This window comes from Hemitrygon akajei, chromosome 3 (assembly GCF_048418815.1).
Source record: "Hemitrygon akajei chromosome 3, sHemAka1.3, whole genome shotgun sequence".
Taxonomy (NCBI): domain Eukaryota; kingdom Metazoa; phylum Chordata; class Chondrichthyes; order Myliobatiformes; family Dasyatidae; genus Hemitrygon; species Hemitrygon akajei.
This window is the reverse complement of record NC_133126.1, coordinates 143059568-143083435: the sequence shown is the minus strand read 5'-3', so window position 1 is coordinate 143083435 and position 23868 is coordinate 143059568. Positions and strand designations below refer to the sequence as shown.

The 23868-nt window shown below is 38.9% G+C and overlaps 1 protein-coding gene across 2 annotated transcripts in view; it reads right to left on the bottom strand.

Moving 5' to 3' along the window:
* The window catches only part of rsrc1 (arginine/serine-rich coiled-coil 1), a 384446-nt gene that overhangs the window by 293084 nt on the left and 67494 nt on the right, over positions 1 to 23868 (bottom strand). For both annotated transcript variants that reach the window (XM_073040974.1, XM_073040975.1), the window contains exon 4: positions 12933 to 13109. In XM_073040974.1, the coding sequence (XP_072897075.1) occupies positions 12933 to 13109 (177 nt within the window). The remainder of the gene's footprint in view (positions 1 to 12932; positions 13110 to 23868) is intronic.

The following is a 23868-nucleotide window of genomic DNA, read 5'->3' as shown; positions in this document are numbered from 1 at the left end:
ATTTTTCTTCCCATTTTTCACAACAGCAGGTCACTATCAAATCTGACAACACAAATGGATGACAGACTAAAAAGAAGCCTAAACCAGATGGGCACAAGGTTTAAATCTGTTCGTGTGATTTCATAACTATTGTAAGTGATAGCAACTTGTACCAGCAAATGTTAGTTAACAGAAATTGTTTCAAAATGAATGGATGAAAGTAGGTTTTGAATTAGACAAATACTAGAAACATGCACAAGTATGTCAGAGTGCTAAATGATATTCCAAATAAGGTCATGAAAAAGCAACTCATCATAATTACATTTGATATGTATGCTATTTCATGAATTTCATATTAGAAAAACGGGAGAATACCTTTATCCTTGATGACTTACACCACTTTTTTTTTTAATTGAATAGATTGTTTTATTTTCCACTCATCAATTCTCCAACTGATCATTACCAACTAAATACCATAATTCTATTTGTGGTGAACAATCTTACAACACCAGGCTAAAACTAGTGTACAAGAGGCTGCTTTTGAATTGCCATTGTCACAGAAGAACGTATACAGGTAGATGCATTGATCACAGGAAGGAACTCAGACTGTTTTCTTTTCTACTTTCCAATCCAAAGACTGCAGTGGATTGCAGAGGCATCTGCGTCCTGGCAGGATCAGTCAAACTAACAAGTCATAAAAATGGAAAATATAAGTTACAATCCCAAAAACTGAATCTGTGTCATAACTGCAAGGTACAGGTTCAATTAACTAATCTGACACCCAGTATTTGCTGAAACCCAAGGGATCCATTTATCCATTAAATTACTGAGTATTGGTAAACTGCAGAAGTTTCAACCCATTCTACAGAATCTTCACACAAATGATAATTATTGACTCTTGGTTAATTTAAACACTGATTTCAAAAGAAAAACCAAGCATTGCAATTAATGGCTTTATTTACTATAAATCCCACATTTAACTCTGATATGATCTATGCTGAATCCTCTACTGCTTTAAGGAAAGCTAAATGTAAATGTCTGAGAAGGTAACATAGGCATGGTCGGTAAGATCCAAAAAGAACGGAGAGACATACAAATATGATTCATGTTCATAATGGCCTCCTTCCAAGATTACCCATCTCCCAGATTAATATTATTCCCAGAGAAAGGCAGGTATCAAGACTACAGAAGTGGCACCTCTTAAAAAGATCACATCTTCCATAAGCAAGAGATTCCAAAAGCCCCAAATAAATATCACATTTTCAGTATCTGCAGATATTTTCTTTCATATGATGGGGTGAATGGCATAGCTTGAAGTAAAATTATCAAAGTACATATATGTTGCAATATACTACCCTGAGATTCATTTTCTTGTGGGCATTCACTTTAAATTAAAAAACACAATTGAATCAATGAAAAACTACATAAAGCCAATGTGCAAAAGACAACAAATTGTACAAGTACAAAAACAAAATAATAATAATAGATAAATCAGTAATAAATAATTTTAAGAATAGGAGTTGAAAAATCCTAAATAAGTTAGTTCCAAAGGCTATGGAATCATTTGAGACCTCAGTGTTGGGTGAGTGAAGTTATCCATTCTGGTTCAGAGCCAGACAGTTGAGGGTTAATAATTGAACCTAGTAGTGTGTCCTAAGGACACTGTACCTCCTTCTTGATGGCAGCAGTGAGAGAATGGCCTAGATAGTGGGGTCCTAATGATGGATACTGCTTTCCTGTGACAGCATTCCTTGTAGATGTGCTCAATGGAGGGGAGAACTTTATCTGTGATGATTGTGTCCACTAGCTATTGTTGGACATTGTGTTCCAATACCAAGTCATAATGTGTTCAGTCAGTAAAGTCTCCGTGCATCGAAAGTTCAAAGTTTTCAATGACATGCCAAAACTGACAAACTTCTAAGAAAGTACAAGTATTGCTGTACTTTCTGTGCAATGACATTTAAGTACTGGACCCAGGAAAGATCCTTTGAAATGATAATGCCAAAGAATTTAAAGTTACTGACCCTCTCAACCCCTGATCCCCTGATGAAGATTGAGTCATGGACCTCCAGTTTCCTCCTCCTGAAATCAATAATCAGCTCTTTGGTTTTGCTGACATTGAGAGATTGTTGTGGCACCACTTAGCCAGATTTTCAATCTATCTCCTTTTCTATGTCATCTTTCCACAAAAATATATGTTTAACACTGCAAGATATAAATGAAACAGGAAAGGAATAAATTTGCTTTGAGTGCAACGTTAATGGCTATTAAGTTTAGAATGCCTTAGGCATCAAGGCTGATTCTAATTTTGCTTCCACAATATGCAGGCAATCTGATACTAGGAACAGGGAGCATAAGATCAAAACTTACTGAGACTCAAAGTGAAGAAAACCATCAGGTCAGACAGCATCCATGGAAATGAACAGTCGACACTTTAGGCAGAGGCCCTTCTTCAGGACTGGAAAGGAAGGGGGAAGATGCCAGAGTAAAAATGTGGGGGGAGGGGAAGAAGGATAGCTAAGGGAAAGGTAAGGGGTTGGAGATAAAAGGGTCTGATAGGAGAGGAGAGTGGATGAGTGGATCATAGGACAAAGAGAAGGAGGAGAGACACCCGGGGACAGTGATAGGCAGGTAAGAATTAAGAGGCCTGAGTGGGGAACAGAAGAGGGAAGGGGGAGAGAATTTTTTTTAACTGGAAGAACTGTTTGGGGCCCTGAATGGAGGTGAGGAAGGAGGTGAATGGGCAGGTATAGCACTTTGGCAGGTTGCAGAGGTAAGTGTCAGGAGGAAGAATAGTGGGGAAGGACAAATGGACAAGGGAACCATGGAGGGAGCAATACCTGTGGAAAGCAGAGAGTGGGGGTGGGTGGGAAGGGGTAAAAATGTGTTTTGCGGTAGGACATCTTTGGAGATAGCAGGAGTTGCAGAGAATGATGTGCTGGAAGTGGAGCCTCATGGGTGGTAGGAAAGGACAAGAAAAACTATCATTGTTAAGGAGAACAGCCCATCCAAGTGAGGCAACCCTTCAGCTGCAAATCTGCTGGGATCATCTATTGTAACCAGTGCTCCCAATGTAGCCTCCTCTACATTGGTGAGCCATCTTAAATTCCAATCTCAGTGCTGTTCAGACATGTTCCCTACAGCCGTGATGAGGATATTCTCAGATTGGAGGAGAAACTCATATTCCATCTGGGTAGCCTCGAACCTGATGGCATGAACATTGATTTCTCTCACCTCATAATTTTCCCCACCCCCTTCTCTTTCTTCATTCCTCACTCCAGCTCCCCTCCTACCTCTTCTCTTCACCTGCCTATCAACTCCCCCTGGTGTCCCCTTCCTTCCATGGTTCACTCTCCTCTATTAGATTCCTTCATCTCCAGCCCTTTACCTTTCCCACCCACCTGGTTTTACCTATCACCTCCGAGCTGTCCTCCTTCCTCCCCCCCCCCCAAAAAAAACCTTTCATTCTGGCATCTTCCCATTTCCTTTCCAGTCCTAAAGAAGGTTCTCTGTCTGAAATGTCATGTTTGTTCATTTCTATGGATGGTGAGTTCCTCCAACATTTTGTGAATGTTGCTTTGAATTTGCAGCATATGCAAAATTTCTTGTTTAAGAAATCCATTGAGGCTTATGGAAACTGGATAAAATATACAGAAAATATTTCAGGTGGCATTTGAAATACTTATTTTAGAAGGTAAAATAAGGAGTTCAATGGAAAGATGTATAAGAGTGGGCATATACAGGAGCTAAGAAAATTAAATGACAAGAACTTGAAAGTACAGGTGATGGCATATATAGTTATGAAAATAATGACATTATAGAATTCAGTATTAAATATAAATAAGAAACCCAAAACACAGACGTAATTGGATTTTGTGCACAATCTTGGATAGGTACTTACAACACTTATTTATCTATCCGATGTCACAGAACAGAGCTTAGCTTTGGCAGATTAGGAAACGATATTGAAAGGTATAGCAGTAAATAATCAATGACTAACATGTAACCATTTAAAGCATTGTTAGTCTGATAATCAATTTTCATTCCATAATGATATATTGTCTTGAATTCTATATGCTCTAATCTTGTTGATTGCCCTTCTTATTGAACACCCAAATATATCATGTCTATTGCTTTCCCCTTGACTATTCTACTAACCACATCTTCAAAAACAAGCCAATTAATTAAATACAACTTTTCTTTTATAAATCTAGACTGGTTCTACTCAATACTACTACGATTTTCAATCTAATCTATCGTGACATCAAGCCATTTGGAATCCAAATGTCATATTGACTTCTAATGCAAGACAGTGAGTTCAATTCTGCTACAATTGGAAAGGGCTCTGGTGAGACAACATCTGTAATATTGTGGACATATCTGACTCCCTACAAAGGAAGGATATACAGTGGCAAGAAAGTTTGTGAACCCTTTGCAATTACCTGATTTTCTGAATTAATTACCATAAAGTGTGCTCATATCATCATCTAAGTCACAATAATAGACAAACACAATCTGCCTAAACGAATAACACGTAAACAATTGTACACCTTCTCATCAATATGAATATACCAGTTAAACAATCACAGTCTAGGTTCAAAAAAGTATGTGGACCTCTCGGGTAATGTCTTCTACAAAAGCTATTTGGAGTCAGATGTTCCAATCAATGAGATGAGATTTTGAAGTGTGGGTTGTGGAGGTGCCCTGCCCTATAAAAAAGACACACAAACTCAGGTTACTGACAGAGCCTGCTCTTCTCAAGAAAAATCTGTTGAATGTGCACCATGCCTCGATTACAACAACTTTTAGAGGACCTTAGAAGAATCATAGAGATGTGTAAAACTGGATAAGGTTACAAAAATATTTCTAAAGACCTGAGTGTTTATCAGTCCACAGTAAGAGAAAATGCCTACAAATGGACGAAAGTCAGTGCTGTTGCTACTCTCCCCAAGAATGGGCATCATGCAAAGATCACACCAAGAGCACAATGTGCAAGGAGGTGAAAAAGAACCAAGGGTAACAGCCAAAGATCTGCAGAACTCCCTAGGACTTAAAGTCTCTATTCATGTGTTCACTATAAGAAGCACACTGAACAGGCATGGTGTTCATGGAAGGACATCATGGAGAAAAACAGCGCTCTCCAAATAAATAAAATAAATCAATCAATCAATCAATCACTGCAGGTCTCAAGTTTGCAAAAGACCACCTGGATGTTCCACAACATTTCTGGGACAATGTTCTGTGGACAGATGAGACAGAAGTGAAACTTTTTCACAGAAATGCACACCACTATGTTTGGAGGGAAAAGGGCACCGCACACCAACACCAAACCTTATCCTAACTGTGAAGCATGGTGGAAGGAGCATCATAATTTGGGGATGCTTTGCTGCCTCAGGGCCTGGACAACTTGCAATTGTTGAGGGAACAATTAATTCAAAATTGTATCAAGATATTTTACAAGAGAATGTCAGGGTAGCGGTCCATCCCTTGAAGATTAACAGAAGTTGGATGATGCAACAAGACAATGATCCAAAACACAAGAGTATATCAACAACAGAATGGTTTAAAAAGAAGAAAATTTGTGTTTTAGAGGGGCTAAGTCAAAGTCCAGACCTTACTCCAATTGAGATGCTGTGGCACGATCTGAAGAGGGCAGTTCATGCAAGGTATTGCGGAAATATTGATGAACTAAAACAGTTTTGTATGAAGGAATGATCTAAACTTCCTCCTTGATGTTATGCAAGTCTGATCGGCAACTACAGAAAATATTTGGTGGAGGTTATTGCTGCTAAATGAGTTTCAACCATTATTAAATACAAGCATTCACATAGTTTTTGTCCAGCATGGACTACGAATGATTAAACAAGGTGTTCAATAAAGACATGAAAAGTACTATTGTTTGTCATGAAGAGGTCACACTCAGGTTGGAGGAACAACACTTCATATTCCATCTGGATGGCCTCCAACCTGATGTATGAACATCAATTTCTCGAACTTCTGGCAATGATCACCCCTACAATTCCCCATCCCCTTTTCCCTCTCTCACCTTATCTACTGGCCTGCCCATTGCCTCCCTCTAGTGCTCCTCTCCCCTTTTCCTTCTTCAATGGCCTTCTGTTCCCTCCCTTCGAACTCGCCCTTCTTCAGCCCTGTATCTCTTTCAACAATCAACTTCCCAGCTCCTTACTTCATCTCTCCCCCTCCAGGTTTCACCTATCACCATATGTTTCTCTCTCCCCTCTCCCACCTTTTAAATCTACTCGTCTTTGTTTTCTACCAGTCCTGCCGAAGGGTCTTGGCCCAAAACTTTAACTGTACTTTTTCCCCTGTAGATGCTGCCAGGTCTGCTAAGTTCCTCCAACATTTTGTATGTATTGCTTGAATTTCCAGCAAATTTTCTCTTGTTTGTGTGTTATTAGTTTAGGTAGATTGTGTTTGTATCTTATTGTGACTTAGATGAAGATCAGACCACATTTTATGATTAATGCAGAAAACCAGTTAATTTCATAATATTTTTCATGCAACTGTACCTGCAAAACAGGGACTTCACCTGATTGATTCCTCAGATATTAGGCTTTCACTGCAAATGGTGATTATGCAAATTAATTCTGCACTCATGAGTTCAGAAAATTGAGATGTGATCTCAGTGAAAGATACAAATTTCTTACAGAGCTTGACAGAGTACATATAGGGATGATATTTCCCCCGGGAGGAACTCTAAAACCAGGGTTCACCATTTCAAATTAAGGGATCATCCATTCAAGACTGAGATGGAAGAAATTTCTTCACCCAGAGGATGAAATTCTTTAACCAAGTAGGCTGTGACGGCTCAGTTGCGTAGAACACTCAAGGTGGAGATAAATTTAATTTTTAGATCTTTAGGGAATCCAGGAATGTACAATTAATGTCATTCTCTAGTTTAAGGTTCCAGAAAGCATAGATTCGACAGGTGACCATGTGAAACCAGTGAAAAATTATAATGAAGACACTTCAATATTCCTTTTCGTAAATAGAAGCAGCATCCTGTTATTGTTAGAAGTCATAAATACTGAGTTTCAAGGAAATGCAGCATTTGCCCCTCATAGTCTTTGCAGCAAATTCATTTGTATCGCATGGAGGGGCTCATCAGTAATCCCCTAACTTGTCCCGAATCCATTGCTGGTTTATCAATTGTGAAGTGAAAAACAACTGCATGGACATCAACTGATGAAACTCCTACAGACACCAACTCTCAGACTGCAGTGTAATCAACTTCATTAGAACTGTTATTATTTAAAAGAGTGCAACCAACTCACTTGTAATTTCTACCCTTTAAACCCTTAATAACTTCACTCGCAAATTTCTACAGACCTACCGAAGTGAGCATTCTAACTGGTGCATCCGCGCTTGGTAAGGAGGGGCCACTGCACAGGAAAAGAAAAAGCTGCAGAAAGTTGCTAACTTAGCCAGTTCTATCATGGGTGCCAGCCTCTCCACAGAGGACATCTTTAAAAGGCAATGATTCAAAAATGTGGCATCCATATTTAAGAACCCCATCACCCTAGACGTGCCTCCTTCTCATTGCTACCATCAAGGTGGTGGTATAGAAGCCCGAAAACACCTTCAATATTTTAGGCACAGCTTCTTACTCACCATCAGATTATAGAATGGGCAATGAACCCATGTGCACTTCCTCACTTTTTTAATATTTTCCCCTCTTTTCGCACTACTTATTGAACTTAATATTACATATAATTTTCAAACAGCATGCATCATTTTAAAATTATGTAGTTAGAGTAAACTGTCTTGACATAAAAAACTGTTCTTGGCAAAAGCAAAATCAACATTTCACTTCAATGATTTCAGACCTGAAAGATTTCCAGGTTCTACCTTTTATTGTCATTTTGTAAACAACTATGCTTCCAAACTCCCCCCTTCCCCATTAGCACAAAGATTGTGACTTCGATTTATTAAGCATCATTATTTTTCACAATGTTATAGTGAACAAATTAAAAAAAGAACATTCCCTACAAGTGAAATTCTGGTTTACTCACCAACAATGTGGATCCAAATAAAATTGTGCAATCATTGGTAACCTATTACAACGTATGCCAGGATATTCTATTAAGGGTATGATAGAAATACAGCTCCACATGTATGGCTATATCAAAATCCGATAATTTCACGTTTGTGTCAATGCTTTATTAAATATGTCTCTATATCAAAAATAAACATGCCATTTAATAAATTCACTATTTCCTATGTGACCTTGTCAAATAGAACAATTCAAGTGTGAAGTCAAAGGTATATTTCCTTTTTCCAATCAACCATTTACCCTTTTGCCACTGGTGAAAGGCAACAAGATCCCTTTACAATGCCTCGTCTTTTTCAATAAATTTTGCATGAAAACACGTTACTCAAGCACAAAGTTGCCTGCTGTCACACTGGAAGTGTGATAAATGTTTAATGAAAACAACACCATACAGCTTGGTGTCAGACAACACCAATCACATAAGCTTGCTTTCATCTGAGTAGACACTTTAAAGAGGTCCTGTGCATGATTCATGCAGCAGAACTCTGTAACCTGTATGCTAATAATGTTAAATTAACATAAGGACTTCCTGCAGTATTGGAAGGTGGGGGAGGGGAGGGTGGGGAAAGATTATTTAAAGGAATGATTGTTTGGTTGAGTTAAGGATGTTATCAAACTGAAAGCTGGGTAATTTTTGTTCACACAGAATACAACTGTCAAACACGTGAAACAAATAAAAGTACAAAAGTGACAAAGTGACAGCATCACTCTGTACACTTCAAAACAGATTTGGAAAACATTAATCATTTGCACACACAGATGTTTTGATCTCCAGTATTATGTCTTCTTCACAAATAAGTAAAACAGAATTTGATGTTGAGTCTGTAAGAACTTCCTTGGTTGAAAGTTGATATAATACCATGTCATCCGCTGCTCAAAACTGTGACAGGAAAGTTTGCTCCAATGAAGACTGTGCAGTTGAGATTAAACTAGCATGTATTTATCAACATAAATGTAAAAATCTGTTCTTTCTCACTTCTCCATCCATTTTACACAAATTATTTATTTTTTATTCTTAAAATATTTAAATACTCTAAAGCAACATCTTTCTTAATAATAGACTCAATCTGAAATCAACCTTTAAAAAAGTGATTAAGATTGTTAATGCAATCTGTGTTTTGTAAGGAACTGTGCTTACAAACTTAAATGAAGTGATATAATTGACAAATGAAGCAAAACGTCAAAGGAAGAATCATGCAGCAGTTAGTGTGCTCTCTGTGCTCTTTTTGTCATGCCCAGCAAATGTCTCTTTATAAATATAGTTCCAACTCTCCTTAGAAAGAGTTTAATAGGATTTGCATCCAACAACCCCCGTTAGTACATTTCTGATCGCATTAACTCTCTCGATCCAAAATTCTTATTGGTTCACTGATCTTTGGCTAATTATTTTATATTGTGTTATCTGGTTATCAACACCTCTACCAGTGGAAGCCTTTTTTATCTGATCAATATCGCTCATAACTTAGGGCACCTATATAAATTCTCCCATTGTAAAGAAACTTAATCCAGCCTCTCGGTTTCTCCCCAAAACAAAAATGCCCCAACTCCAGTAACAATTTCCATAAATCTCCAACAAATCTTGCAAGATCCTATTTATCTGCAATTCAATAAAATATACCAAATGATACCTAACCAGTGATCTCTGAAGGTTCAGTAAAACTTAATTGCTTTTGCATTCCACAGAATTACACCTTGGATCCTGCAGGCAATCTGACTTGAGCAGGATTTAAGACACAAATGAAATCATTGGGGAGATTAGGGCAAAGATTTTGATGGCAAAGAGGAACATAAATTGCACACTAAATTATTATAATTCTGATAAAATCCCCATAGATCTGTTGGTTGAGATGCCATAACTGGGCAATACCCCAGAGTTGTGGTGCTGCCTCCTGCTCAGTAAACACTGACCAGACAACATCAAGAGCACTTTTCCCTACAGACTGCAACAGAACACCATAAATGACTGTGGATTTTTCGGCTCTCATACTAGGAAGCTGTTCCCTCTAAGCTGTGCGGGTGCGTGGCCGCGCTGTAACTGAAATGCTCTTGCGCACATAGCCTTTGTTGCCACGCAGCTGGAATTTTCTTTTATATGATGTTTTATTAAAGTACCATGAAGTTTTCAGGCTCTGTAAAAATCTCATCAGAGCAATGCTTGGTCAACGGAGCTGTTGAACAAACTAGAGCAAAAGTTGTTGGGAAACCTGACTGTTGAACGCACAGCAACGTATCCTGGCTCAAAAGACAGTTACACCACTGAATTGAGTGGGAGAAAACAGCAAGCAGGAGAAATTGACTTTTGGGACAAAGGCTTTTTGAAGATTTAACTAAGTTAAAGGTTTTTGATCCTTGCATATGCAGGTGTATGTGCATTTATGTCTGTGTGCAAACCTTTCTACAGTAAAACATTATTTTCAATTTCCTTGACATAACTCAGTTCAAGCCATTCACAAAATTTAATTTGAACAGCATGCTTGGGATTTCTCAACTGGCTATTTGCATTGCAAAATGCCTTGCCTCAAAGTACTAGGAGTCTGCCTCCTAGCAGAAAACCACACCCTGGACCATTAGGAAGAAACAGCAAGGTCAAGGGCACATGCAGCTTATAATCCTGGGATCTGAGAAGATCTATCCCAAATTTTTCAAATTATTTCATTCTAATTCTTCATATTAGTGTAAATTTATTTTTAAGTTTACTAATTTAAACATTTTCAGTTTACTTCACTTTTAATCAGTTTAAAATACCAGAAACATTTAGTGACAGTTCTTCCAACCTAAAAGGTTTTAAAAGGCTGCCTGGGGAGTTTCATCATTCAGACTATACCAGTAAACTCAGAGTGAGGTAAGATCTTTGATTCAGAAATTGGTGGAAACCAGCCCAACACATTCTTACTAATTGCTTTTCAGCTTTTCAAGTGGGCACAGCTTCCTGTGATTTCCAGACAGGAACACCTAAATCAATCCATTTTGCTTCTCCGTAAATTTCAGACTTCAGATAAATGTTAAACTGGTAAATCTAAAGTTAAGTGTTTATCTTTTCTTCCCTTTCCCCTGAAGATTTGTAATTTTCTAACCCACTGAGACAAAGAGCTTTGAAAATTACAATTAAACTCACAATCAATTTTTTCACATTTATTTTAAAACTCTGGGTTAAGTATCCACAAGTCAGTAACGTCACTGATACAGAAAAAAAATCACCACTATTAACAGCAGATTCATAAATAGTAAACCTCCACAAATCTTACCAACAAAAATATCCTGGAAAATGTTATGGTGGATGTATCACTATGTCATTTTTAAATAAATCTCTCACTAAATTCATTATATTGTTCAAATGAACAACCTGCGTACCACATTCCCCCCCACCACCATTTCCACCAACATAATAAATAAATCAGATATTGCAATGTTGTTAGACAATCCAGCAACACTATTAAACACTTGCAACAACTCCAGAAACAAGATAAAAACATGTTCTTGATCGTGCAGCCAACCATACGTTTACGCCAGCAGGTACTTTGTGTTTACTATACGTTTGCCCATGGCAGGTGAGAAGTTGAATGTCTCCTGCCTGCTAAGTCCAATAAAATATTTTTACTCCCAAGAAAGGAAGAAGAGCCTGTCAAAGTCTGGCACTGCAACTTTAAAGAAACCACAAAAGTACTTAAATGCATATTTGGCATGAACAGAGCCATGCTGTTATAAAAAACCCCTTTTTGATGATTTCAAATACGAGCCTTTATAAACCAGACTAATACCACAATAATGCAATAACATATAAATAAAAACAAATGTTTTGATCACATAACATTAATATTTTGCAGCTGCAGGACCCTGAAGAATCATTTGATACTTTCCTCAAAGAAGCCATGAGTCACTAAGTATTTCTGTTAGGAAAAGCCAATAAGATGCAAAAATTATATTTTCCTTCTCGATGAAAAGATCTTTTTCTCTTGACTGAAAACATAATGCATTTTACATATACTTGTTGATTAAATGAGACTTAAACATAGAGTTTTGATTTTATTCATTCTTATGCTAAATGCTATTAACTTGGCATTTCGTTAATTGTTGAAATAGTGAATAGTTAATGCTCCCAACAGGGAGTGAGTGCCTAAAATAGCCTCTGACAATCAAGTACAGTTCCTGGCTTTGACATAACGCTTAGCTACTAAGTCCTGAACTGCTTTTACTGACAGGAAAAGGGACAAAGGCAGGTTACCAGAAGCTTAAAACCAGTCACTTCAGCCAGTTGGGGGTCGTCAACCATGGTTGGCAGTTCATCTCGGAGGATGAAAACTCTGATCTTAAACCTCTGTTGCCTTGCAGCTTACCCACTCTTGGAAAATCTGGAGTTGGAGTTCCTGAAACAGTCTTACGTTGAGTTCATCACTGACTAGCAACTCCTGCAGCACCATTGGTGGCAAAATGTATCAGTCACTGCCATTCCTTTGGATTCATCAGCTTTGTGGGGCTTGCTGCATGAGCAACAGCTTGCTCTCCATATTGTACTGACCTGGCTTACATATCACATAGACAGCTAGAACGTAATATCCATGGTCGAATAAGACCAATAAGGACTGCATTCCAATGAACAATGTTGTCACCTCAATAAAATTACTATAAAATGTCTTGACACCACTAAAAGTACAATTGTTGCATTGACTTACATAAAAGAATCCTTATAAACCCCAGACTATTCATATACATTTAGACTAACAGAACCCACGATCAAACAGTAAATAAGTGCATGAAAATATTCCCCCAAATATTTTGGCTTGAAAATTCCTAGTGTGGTGGTAAGACTTACAATGATCCAGAAGCATTTTCTGTTTTGATAACATAAATCAAAAATCATGATATTCTACAATTCAAATCTTACCCTTTCTTATCACTTCGTGATTCCCTTTCTTTTCCTTTTTCCCGGATCTTATCGCGCACCTTGTCTCTGCCTTTGCGCCTCTCCCTTTCTCGAGACCTGCTTCTGCTGTAGCTTCGTCTCCGGCTTGAGCGTTCACTGCTGCGACTGTGAGAGCGATGTCCATGTTGAGATCTTGAACTATGTGAAAACAATAAATAGATTGTCAAAAGGGGGTTCCTCCACTCGACACATTCAATTTAAGTTAAAATGATTTAAATATATTTTATAAATAGCACTTCAAAAATCCCATACGCTTATAAAATAGACAACTTGTACAGTCGGCCCTCCTCCTCTGCGAATTCTGCATGCGCGAATTCAACCAACCGCGAATCGCGAAAACCCGGAAGTGCTCTTGCTGTTCGAGCATGTGCAGACTTTTTTCTTGTCATTATTCCCTAAACAATGCAGTATAACAACCATTTTACATTGCATTTACATTGTATTAGGTATTATAAGTAATCTAGAGATGATTTTAAGCATACGGGAGGATGCGCGTGGGTTATCATGGATCGGGATCGAAAAAAATCGTAGGTTCTCTTACTAAGTAAGTCAGAACAGGTACATCCGGTATTATTTGGCGTCAGTCAAACATTTGTCTTAGTAGATAGAATATATTTTACCTTTCTATGCATATAAAACACTTAAGAACGTATGTTTCAGCGCCGTGCTCGGGAACGGAAGTACTCAGGATTTGGGACAGACCGCTCCCGAGTGCTCTTTCCACCTTGCCAGGTTGATGTGGAGGATCAAAAACCCAAAACCCAATAATTAAATCACTGCATTGCTTAGTAATAATTGTAGCTTTCATTGGGGCAGAGCCTTTCTCACTTTATCCTTTAAAATTGTTCCGATCGTTGACCGATGAGCCTAATGCTTTTCCAATAACTGACACCATTTCACCACTTTCCTATTGCTTTATTAGTTCCACTTTATTTTCAATCGTGTTCGTGATTATTTTTGCAACCAGAAACACTGCGGATTCAGACCTCTGCCGCCGGGTCCTAATGTCCACCACACTGAGACAGGTTAAAGAAGGTCTGGGGTTCCACTGGGTCCTAAGGTCCACCGCATTGAGACAGGTTGAATAAAGGACTTGAGCATCCGCTAATTTTGGTATCCGCGAGGGGTCCCGGAACCAATCCCCCGCAGTTAAGGAGGGCCGACTGTAGATGATTTGCAAAAAGTAAATCCTCAACCTCACCTGTACCATTAAAATTATTTGAGAACTGATGATGGAATTGTGCTAGCAAATAAAGTACTAAAAGGAAATGGTGGACATGTCATCTTGACCTGAAACTGTTTGCACAGACACACACATCCAACTAAATATCTCAAAATGATTTTTACACAAAACTCGGAACAAGCCAATTGCCTAGTTTTTGGCTTAAGGGATAAATCTACAAATCTAGAAAAAAGAATTGTGCAAGATTCCAAAGCAATACTTGAATAATGACAGCTGTTTCTGAAAATCCAGGGAAGATTCTAGAGGCACTAAGAGTATACTTCAAATCTGGCTCCACAAGTACTAAAAGGGCATTATTCTGCAAAATATTGAGTAAACTCTGAAAGCAATAAAGCGCTACCTAAAAGATGGAGTTGCCCTTTGTTTTCGTGACAACACTCACGGACTCTTGTAGTTGCTATAAACTTTTAAGAGCACTGAAAGACATTTGCAATAGAGCACAGATAGTGCCTACAGATAGGATTTTGGAATCCCTTTAGCTATTGTATTAAAGATATCAGTATCTAAGTCTCAGAATATATTCTTTCTTTCTCTATAATGGTTGACACAAAGTGTTGCATTCTTGAAATTTTTTTGAAATATACACATAGCATGTCATTAATTGATTAATCTTGATGGTCTTGCTATTTGAGCAATATTTAAGTAGAACATTTCAGTGGAATCACCATGATACTTCACTACCAAGAGCCAAAACAATGCAAGAAGTATCATAGGAAAGGTGGATAAAAATGCTGAAGATGATGTAGTTGGTTTACAAACAGGGGCAATGTGTAGTGAGGAGAGGCTGTTGACAGGGCAAAATTTGCAGTCAACAAGATGAGTTGCAATGTAAAAGGCAGACTAAACCTAAAAGGGTAAATACCGGACTGAAGGTGTTGTATCTCAATGCGCACAGTACACAGAATAAGGCAGATGAACTTGCAGCACAGTTGCAGATTGGCAGGTATGACATAGGCATCACTGAATAATAGCTGAAAGATTACAGGTTGGAACTTAATGTCCAAGTATCCACACTGTATTGATAGGATAGGCAAGATGGCAGAGGGGGCAGCATTGCTCTGTTGGTAAAAAATTAAATTAAATCATTGGAAAGAGGTGATATAGGGTCAGGTGTTGAATCATTGTGGACAGAGGTAAGGAACTGCAAGTCCTTCTGCAGACAATATGAAGTTAGGTGGAGGACCAGGTAGTTTTGAAGAAGCAGAGGTGCTACAGAAGGACTGAGACAGATTAGGAGAATGGGCAAAGAAATGGCAGATGGACTGCAGTGTCAGGAAGTGTTGGCCTTGCACTTTGGTAGAAGAAATTAAAGGGTTGAGTATTTTCTAAATGGAGAGAAAATACAAAAAAACACTGAGGTGCAAAGCCTTGTGCAGGATTCTCTAAACATTAACTTACATGTTGAGTCTGTGGTGAGGAAGGCAAATGCAATGTTAGCATTCATTTCAAAAGGACTAGAATATAAAAGAATGTAATTTTGAAACTTTATAAAGCTCTGGTGAGGCCTCATTTGGAGCAGTGAGAGCAGGTTTGGGCCCCTTATCTTAGAAAGGATGTGCTAAAACTGGAAAAGGTTCAAAGGAGGTTCACAAGAATAATTTCAGGATTGAATGGCATGTCACATGAAAAGCATTTGATGGCTCTGGCCCTGTATTCACTGGAATTCAGAAGAGGGGTGACGAAGTCCTGACAAAGGGTCTCGGCCCGAAACGTCGACAGTGCTTCTTCCTATAGATGCTGCCTGGCCTGCTGTGTTCCACCAGCATTTTGTGTGTGTTGAAAGAGGGGTGACCTCACTGAAACCCATCAAATGGTGAAAGGCCTTGACAAAGTGGATGTAGAGGAAATGTTTCCTATGATTGTGGAGTCTATGACCAGATGACACAGCCTCAGACTAGACGGGCGCCCTTTTAGAATGGAGACAAGGAGGAATTTCTTTAGACAGGGAGTGGTGAATCTGTGCAATTCTTTGCCACAGGTAGCTGTGGAGGTAGAGGTTGATAGATTCTTGATTGGTCAGAGCATGAAGGGATACAGGGAGAAGGCAGCAGATTACCCCGAGGGGAAAATTGGATCAGCTATGATGAAAATGGCAGAGCAGACTGAACGGGCCAAATGGCCTAACTTTGCTCCTATTTTCTATGGTTTAAAACACAAATAAAACTGCTTTGGTATGAAGCTGAACCCCCTTGAATTACTGGATTACCAACCGAACTGACACCTTACTGTTTCTGGAACAGTATATAAAATTTGTCCAAGTTTACAAAGTATAGTAAACTACTCATTATCTGGTATTAATGCATCCAAAATTCTCATGCAACCAACAAGAATTTCTAAGGACAATCTGCAATTTCATACTCGCCTACATCATTTGGAGCGTTGAGTACACAAGTCATGAAGTCATGTTGCACCCGTACAAAACCCTGAATAAGCCATAGTCAGAATACTGCAAGCATTTCTAGTCACCACATAACAGGAAGGATGTGGAGAGGACACAAATGAGTTGGACCAGGATGTTACCTAGATTAGGTAGTATCAGCTACGAGAAGTCAGACAAACTTGGATTGTTTCCTCGAGAGTGGCAAAGGACAGAGAGATCTAACACAAGTATAATAAAATGAGAACATAGGTAGTAAGTTGAACATTTTGCCCAGAGTAGAAATATCAAACACTAGGGGGCACAGCTTTGCGGTGAACAAGTAAAAGTAGATATACAAGGCAAGTATGTTTCTTTTACACAGTGGTAGGTGCTTGAAATGTGCTGCCATTGGGTGGCGGTGGAAACAAGTGGTATTTAGAAAGATTCATGAACAGAGAATGAAGGAACATAAACCACGTGCAGGCAGGTATGCAGTTTAAATTGGCACAGATATCAGAAACAGACGTGCTCCTGTGAAATTCTAATCCATGTTTTCAAAAATGTAAATTTGAATTTGGCTAGCTGGATTCTCATGTGGTTTTCTTCAAACACAAAGGGAAAGTTGATTCCAAATATGTTTCCTAAACTTAGTGACTAATTTTCTTTAAAATGATTGGAGAGCACATTTATCTCAGAGCCAGTGCTGGTGGCACCAAAAAAAAAAGAAAATCAGAGTCAGGGTTTCAGATTTATGCAAAACCCTCCGTAATGTTCTTATTTGAGCCATTCGCACAGACCAACAACCCCATTTCCCCGGATGCTGAATGGCTGAGAGTACTGACAGCTTTCTATACCACTCAATAAGATAGGAACCATTGGTGCAGAATCAGTGAGTTCAAGGGCAGTGAATTAAACACAGTTCTCAATTTTTACTGGATTGGGGCTAGGCATTAAATGGATTCCTATATGACTTTACTCATCACTTATTTAACAACAAAACTCATTTAATGTCTTCCATAGAAGCACTGATAAAAATAAAAGCTGTGCTTTAAATTATCAGTTGCAACACTATCCCATTTTTGGGGCACTGAAGAACTTCTTTAAATGTTACATACACAATGCTGGAAGAACTCAGCAGGTCAGGCATCATCTGTGAGAAAACAGTAGCCAATGTTTCGGGCCGAGACCCTTCATCAGGAATGGGGGTAAAAGAGAGGGCCGAAGCCCAGTAATAGAGATGGGGAGGGGGTAGGGCCTAGAGGTGCCAGGTGGAAAACCAATCAGAGGAAAGATAAAGGGGGAGGGGGAAGGGGATAAGCATGAAAGAACTGTAGAGATAAAGAAGTTGAAAGGGGAGAGAGGCAGAGAGGGACCTGGGATAGGGGAAGGGGGAGGGGAGGGAATTACCAGAAATTGGAGAATTCAATGTTCATACCACCAGGCTGGAGGCTACCTAGACGGTAGATGAGGTGTTGCTCCTCCAACCTGAGTTTGGCCTCATCATGGCAGTAGAGGAGACTATGTATGGACATACCTAGATGGGAATGAGAGGCAGAATTGAAGTGCGTGGCAACCGGGAGTTCCTGTCTATTGTGACGGATGAAGCGTAGGTGCTCGACGAAGTGGTCCCCCAATCTGAGTCGGGTCTTGCCGATGTAGAGAAGGCCACACCGGGAGCACCGGATGCAATAGACGACTCCAGCAGACTCACTATAGATGAGTAATCCCTTGGTATTATAACTCACTCATGGTTCTAGACATCCTCATTGTCAAAGCACCCTTTCAGGTTCTGACAAGATTCAATCAAGCTCCCCCTCATTCTTTTAAACTCCGGCAGGTACAAGTTCAGTCCGGCCAACCTTACCCAATAAAATGACCAAGGCGATCAGGCGCTACTAACAAATTTCCAATGAACACATCACAGGACAATAACATTTCTTCCTAAATAAACCAAAAGTGAACATTATATTTCAGTTGTGATCTGACCAATATCCTATGTAACTGAAGCAAAAGCTTTCTACTTTTGTATTCAACATCTCTTTTAAGAAATAACTTTCTGATAAGCCTTCCCAATTATTTGCTCTACTTGCATACCAGCAATTTGTGAATCATACACTAACACACTCAGATCCTTTACGTTTTCAGAGCTCTGCAATCTCTCAACATTTAGATGATATGTTCCTATTTTTTTAAACTTTTTGCCAAACTTTTCACATTTTCTCATGTTATATGACATTTGCCAGATCTAAAATGTTCGCTTAACCTATTCTACATCCCTTTGCAGCATTACGTTCTCCTCACAATCTGAAATTGTGAAATAACATTAAATACAAAGAACTTAAAAGGCTTCTTGATTAAAAGACTTGTATGTTATATTTTGTGGCCTCAATTTACTTCATCACAGTTTACAACTAATTAAGTACTTTTGATAAGCAGTCACTTCCTAACTAACCTCCTGCAACTCTAGTCAAAGTCAGTGTTTTCCAGACCCTGTGCCAAAAAAATACTCCAGTATAAAAATTTGAGGAGTTCACACAGACAGCAATCAAATGCATTGAAAAATGCAGAATCAACCGTAGCACCACGGTAGCTTAGCAGTTAGCACAATGCTACTACAGCTTGGGGCTGAGTTCGAAGTTGAGCTCTGAATTTATCTGTAAGGAGATTGTACATCCGCCCCACGTTTCCTCTGGGTGCTCCAGTCTCCTCCCACAATTTAAAGGTGTACTTGTTAGTAGGTTAATCGGTCATTGTAAATTGTCCCGGGATTAGGCTAGGGTTAAATAGGTGGGCTGTCAGTGGCATGGCTCGAAGGGTATTCTGTGCTACATCTCTGATTAAAATAAATAAACCATTTTGTGATTATACTTTGGATTTACACTTCTGACAAGCATCCCTAACTTGCTAGCTTTTACCTACAGAACTTCAGCCAAGACTATTATTCATACAGATGTTTTTGCAAATTTCTTAAGCAGTTTTCAATCACAAGAAAAAGAACATTTGTTGAAAGTAACAATTTACAACAAAATGAAACACAGCTTCCATATTTTCCATTTGACTATCTGTGTAGCAGGTCTCTTCCACAACTGCATCGTATTCCCATTCCTCTTCCAATTACCGGTAGTTTTCTGCCAAACTTTTTAATCTTTCTAATGTAATACCTTCTCGTCATACTATCAATAAAGCAATTATTTCCATACGACTGCAAAGACCAGTTTATCTCTAATGACCCACCACACTGATATAAACCTGAACAAGAACCATAAAATAATTGTGTTAATATAAGCTACTGAGTATCACAGTTAATGCTGTGACATGTTTTCAACAAATACCAACACCAATTGGACATGCTGCCATTTAGCAAATGATATCACTGTATTATCTGAAGTATTCTGAATATTTTCAGCTTATCAATCTAAATGTGCATGTCCTTCATCCAAAATATCATTACCAATTCACCCACGTAAAAAAGTCTGACCTTTAAGTTAAAAAAACAAGAAATTTCTCATCCGACGTCTGATGAACAAAAGGAAAACATAATTACACAAAGTGAGTTTTAATATTCGTCTAAAGTCTCGAATTACACAGCCCAATTTGAATCTTCACTACAGAATATTAGTAAATAAAATCAATAGAACTGATTCTGACTAGCAATTTAATTTAGCTAGTTTTGTCTTTCCCTCCATAATATTTACTTTTTAACCATATAACAATTACAGCACAGAAACAGGCCATCTCGGCCCTTCTAGTCCGTGCCGACACTTACACTCGCCTAGTCCCACTGTCCTGCACTCAGCCCATAACCCTCCATTCCCTTCCTGTCCATATACCTATCCAATTTTGCTTTAAATGACAATACCGAACCTGCCTCTACCATTTCTACTAGAAACTCATTCCACACAGCTACCACCTTCTGAGTAAAGAAATTTCCCATCACGTTACCCTTAAACTTTTGCCCCCTAAGTCTCAACTCATGTCCTCTTGTTTGAATCTCCCCTGCTCTCAATGGAAAAAGTCAACTCTATCTATCCCCCTCATAATTTTAAATACCTCTATCAAGTCCCCCCTCAACCTTCTACGCTCCAAAGAATAAAGACCTAACTGTTCAATCTTTCTCTGTGACTTAGTTGCGGAAACCCAGGTAACATTCTAGTAAATCTTCTCTGTACTCTATTTTGTTGACATCTTTTCTATAATTCGGTGACCAGAACTGTACACAATACTCCAAATTCGGCCTTACCAATGCCTTGTACAATTTTAACATTACATCCGAACTCCTATACTCAATGCTCTGATTTATAAAGGCCAACATACCAAAAGCTTTCTTCACCACCCTATCCACATGAGATTCCACCTTCAGGGAACTATGCACCATTATTCCTAGATCACTCTGTGCTACTGATTTTAAATTATCTTCCTCTCAAGAATATATAGCACACTTGTAACAGATTATTCAACAGTAAGTTAAACTATGTTGAAGATTCTTTAAAAAAAACTGGCATAATTTTATTAGTTCAAAATACAGATATGCAAAGGGACTTGGAAGTCCTTGTGCAGGATACCCTAAAAGTTAACCTCCGGGTTGAGTTGGTGGTGAAGGAGGCAAACACAATGGTGGCATTCATTTCTAAAGGTATAATATATAAGAGCAGGGAGTGGATGTTGAGGCTCTATAAGGCACTCGTGAGACCACACTTGGGAGTACTGTGTGCAGTTTTGGCCTCTATTTTAGAAAGGACATGCTGACATTGGAGAGGGTTCAGATAGGATTCACAGGAATGATTCCAGGAATGAGGAACGTCTGGCAGCTCCAGGACTGTATTCCCTGGAGATCAGGAGAATGAGGGAGGATCTCATAAAAACATTCCAAATGTTAAAAGGCCTGAACAGATTAGATATGGCAAAGTGGTTTCCCATGGTAGGGGAGTCGAGGACAAGAAGGCACCACTTCAGGATTGAAGGATGTCCATTTAGAACAGTGAAGAAATTACTTTCGTCAGAGGGTGGTAAATCTGGAATTTGTTGCAACGAGCAGCTGTGGAGGTCAAGTCATTGGGTGCATTTAAGGCAGAAATAAATAGGTTCTTGATTAGCCAGGGCATCAAAGGACATAGGGAGAAGGCAAGGGCTTGGGGATGACTGGAAAAATTGGATCAGCCCAAGACTGAATGGCGGAGCAGACTCAATGGGCCAAATGGCCTACTTCTGCTCCTATATCTTATGGTCTTATAACTTACACCATCATAAATTTAATAGCATTGAATTCACATGTACTTCTCAATATATGTGATTTAAAATTGATAGCAATTCTCAAGTAAACATCTCCAAAGCAAACTGGTATGTAATTATACTCAGGCAGACTCCTCATCATGCATGCAACTAGTATTCTGACAACAGCAAAAGCAAACAATTTTACCAACTGAATTCACACAAAGTACATAGAAAAGAGCTTCAGCACTGTAAATGATATTGGAAATACAGTGGATTCCGGTTAATAGGGCCATTGGTTTATAGGGGCAGCTGTTTATTTGGGACAACTCTTAAAGAACATAAACTAAATGGTTAAAATAGTCAGGATTCCCTTATTTATACCACTTAAATGGGGAAGTAGACCGCTGACGAACAGCTTCTAAATAGTGTCAGTCACATGTACTTGCGTGGTCATATTACGTCTTGCCTAGAGCAATCAGTTATTAAGTAGCATCTGTTCCACTTGTTTGTCTTCAAAAGCAGTGATTTTTGTCACTGATAGTTGGCGAGAAATAGGCTGTAAGACAATCCAGAACTGTTATGCTTACTGTGGTTACAAGCATTCAGACTTGGAGATTTGAGAGACAGCCGGGAGTGAAAATGAAACAATTTCATTAGTTCAACAAGTTAGGAACCATGAGGAAATTGAAGGTAACAATAATCATCTGGAATGTCACAGTGAAAAATGAAGATTTGTAGGATGCAATTGTCAAAAGCATTGCACAAAGGCAGTCCACTAACTGCACTAGGTGCCTGCACTGATTTTGCACATTTATAGTCAATCAAAAGAATACGACAGGTGAATTGCTCCATTGATAACCATTAAGGCTTATTTATACTTGTGCTTCGCATCTACGCTATATCCGACATCGTTGGGTGATTTGCACCTCCCCAAAAATGTAACTCGCGTGTCGCAGTGACGCAACCCGCAACAACTGTGATTGGTCTGCATGGTAGCACCTCATTTCCTCCTACGCATTTCCGGTTGCTTCTTCTCCGCTATGTCTATACACCAATGTGAAATAGATGAACCAAATCGTCAAATCTGCCTGCTGACATGTGAAAATGTTTGAAATGCATTTCTTCGTCCATGTCTCTCACGAAGAAACTCAACACAGTGGCATAGAGACCCCACCACCAACTAGTGTTTTCTCGCACACCAAATCGCTACGGCGTAGAGCAACGCAGAAGTGAAAATCAGCGCTACGGCATAGGCTATGGCGTAGCCCGTATGCACAACTGTAAACCAGCCTTAAGGAACTAATACACAGTTTAATAGTATTGTAGATGCATTGGTACTGTTCCAATTTGTTCTGTATTTTTAATACATAATTTGCTACTTTAAATGGTAGTTTGTCTTTTTCACACCTTTTAACTACTTCCAAGAAACTTCAACTAATTGGGGCAGCCACTTCAGTGGGCCAAAATGTACTGGTCCCAATGTGTCCCAATTAACCAGACTCCATTATTACAAATTTTTAAAAATCCTCAACTTCAAATCTATAGCAAATTGATAAGGAACATGTACACTGTCAAATACAAAATAATGATACAATATGCTCTTAGGGGAGAAATCATGTGAACTCTTATCTACATCAGTGAGTATCAAACCTAGGTAAGAAAGAATAACTCACACGCAATCAGTTGCTATAATATATAGACCATGTCACTTGCCCGAGGTAGCCTCAAGGTTTGGGAGAGTACATTTAGGGTAGAGATGAGGAGGAATTGATTTTCCCCAGAGAGTGGAGAATCTGTGGAATTCTCTGCCCAATGAAGCAGTGGGGCTGCTGCAGTAAATATATTTAAGGTTGGATAGATTTTGCATAATATGAGAATTAAGGGTTGTGGGGAAAAGGTAGGTAGGTTGAGATGAGTTCATGGCCAGATCAGCCATGATCTTATTGAATGCCGGAGCAAGCTCAATGGGCCAGATGGCCTATTCCAACTCTTATTTCTTATGTTCTTATGCAATCGATCAACAGGAGGCTAATGTGAATCAGGCTGAAAGGAAAGCAAGTGAATATAACTGTGATCCAGTGCAC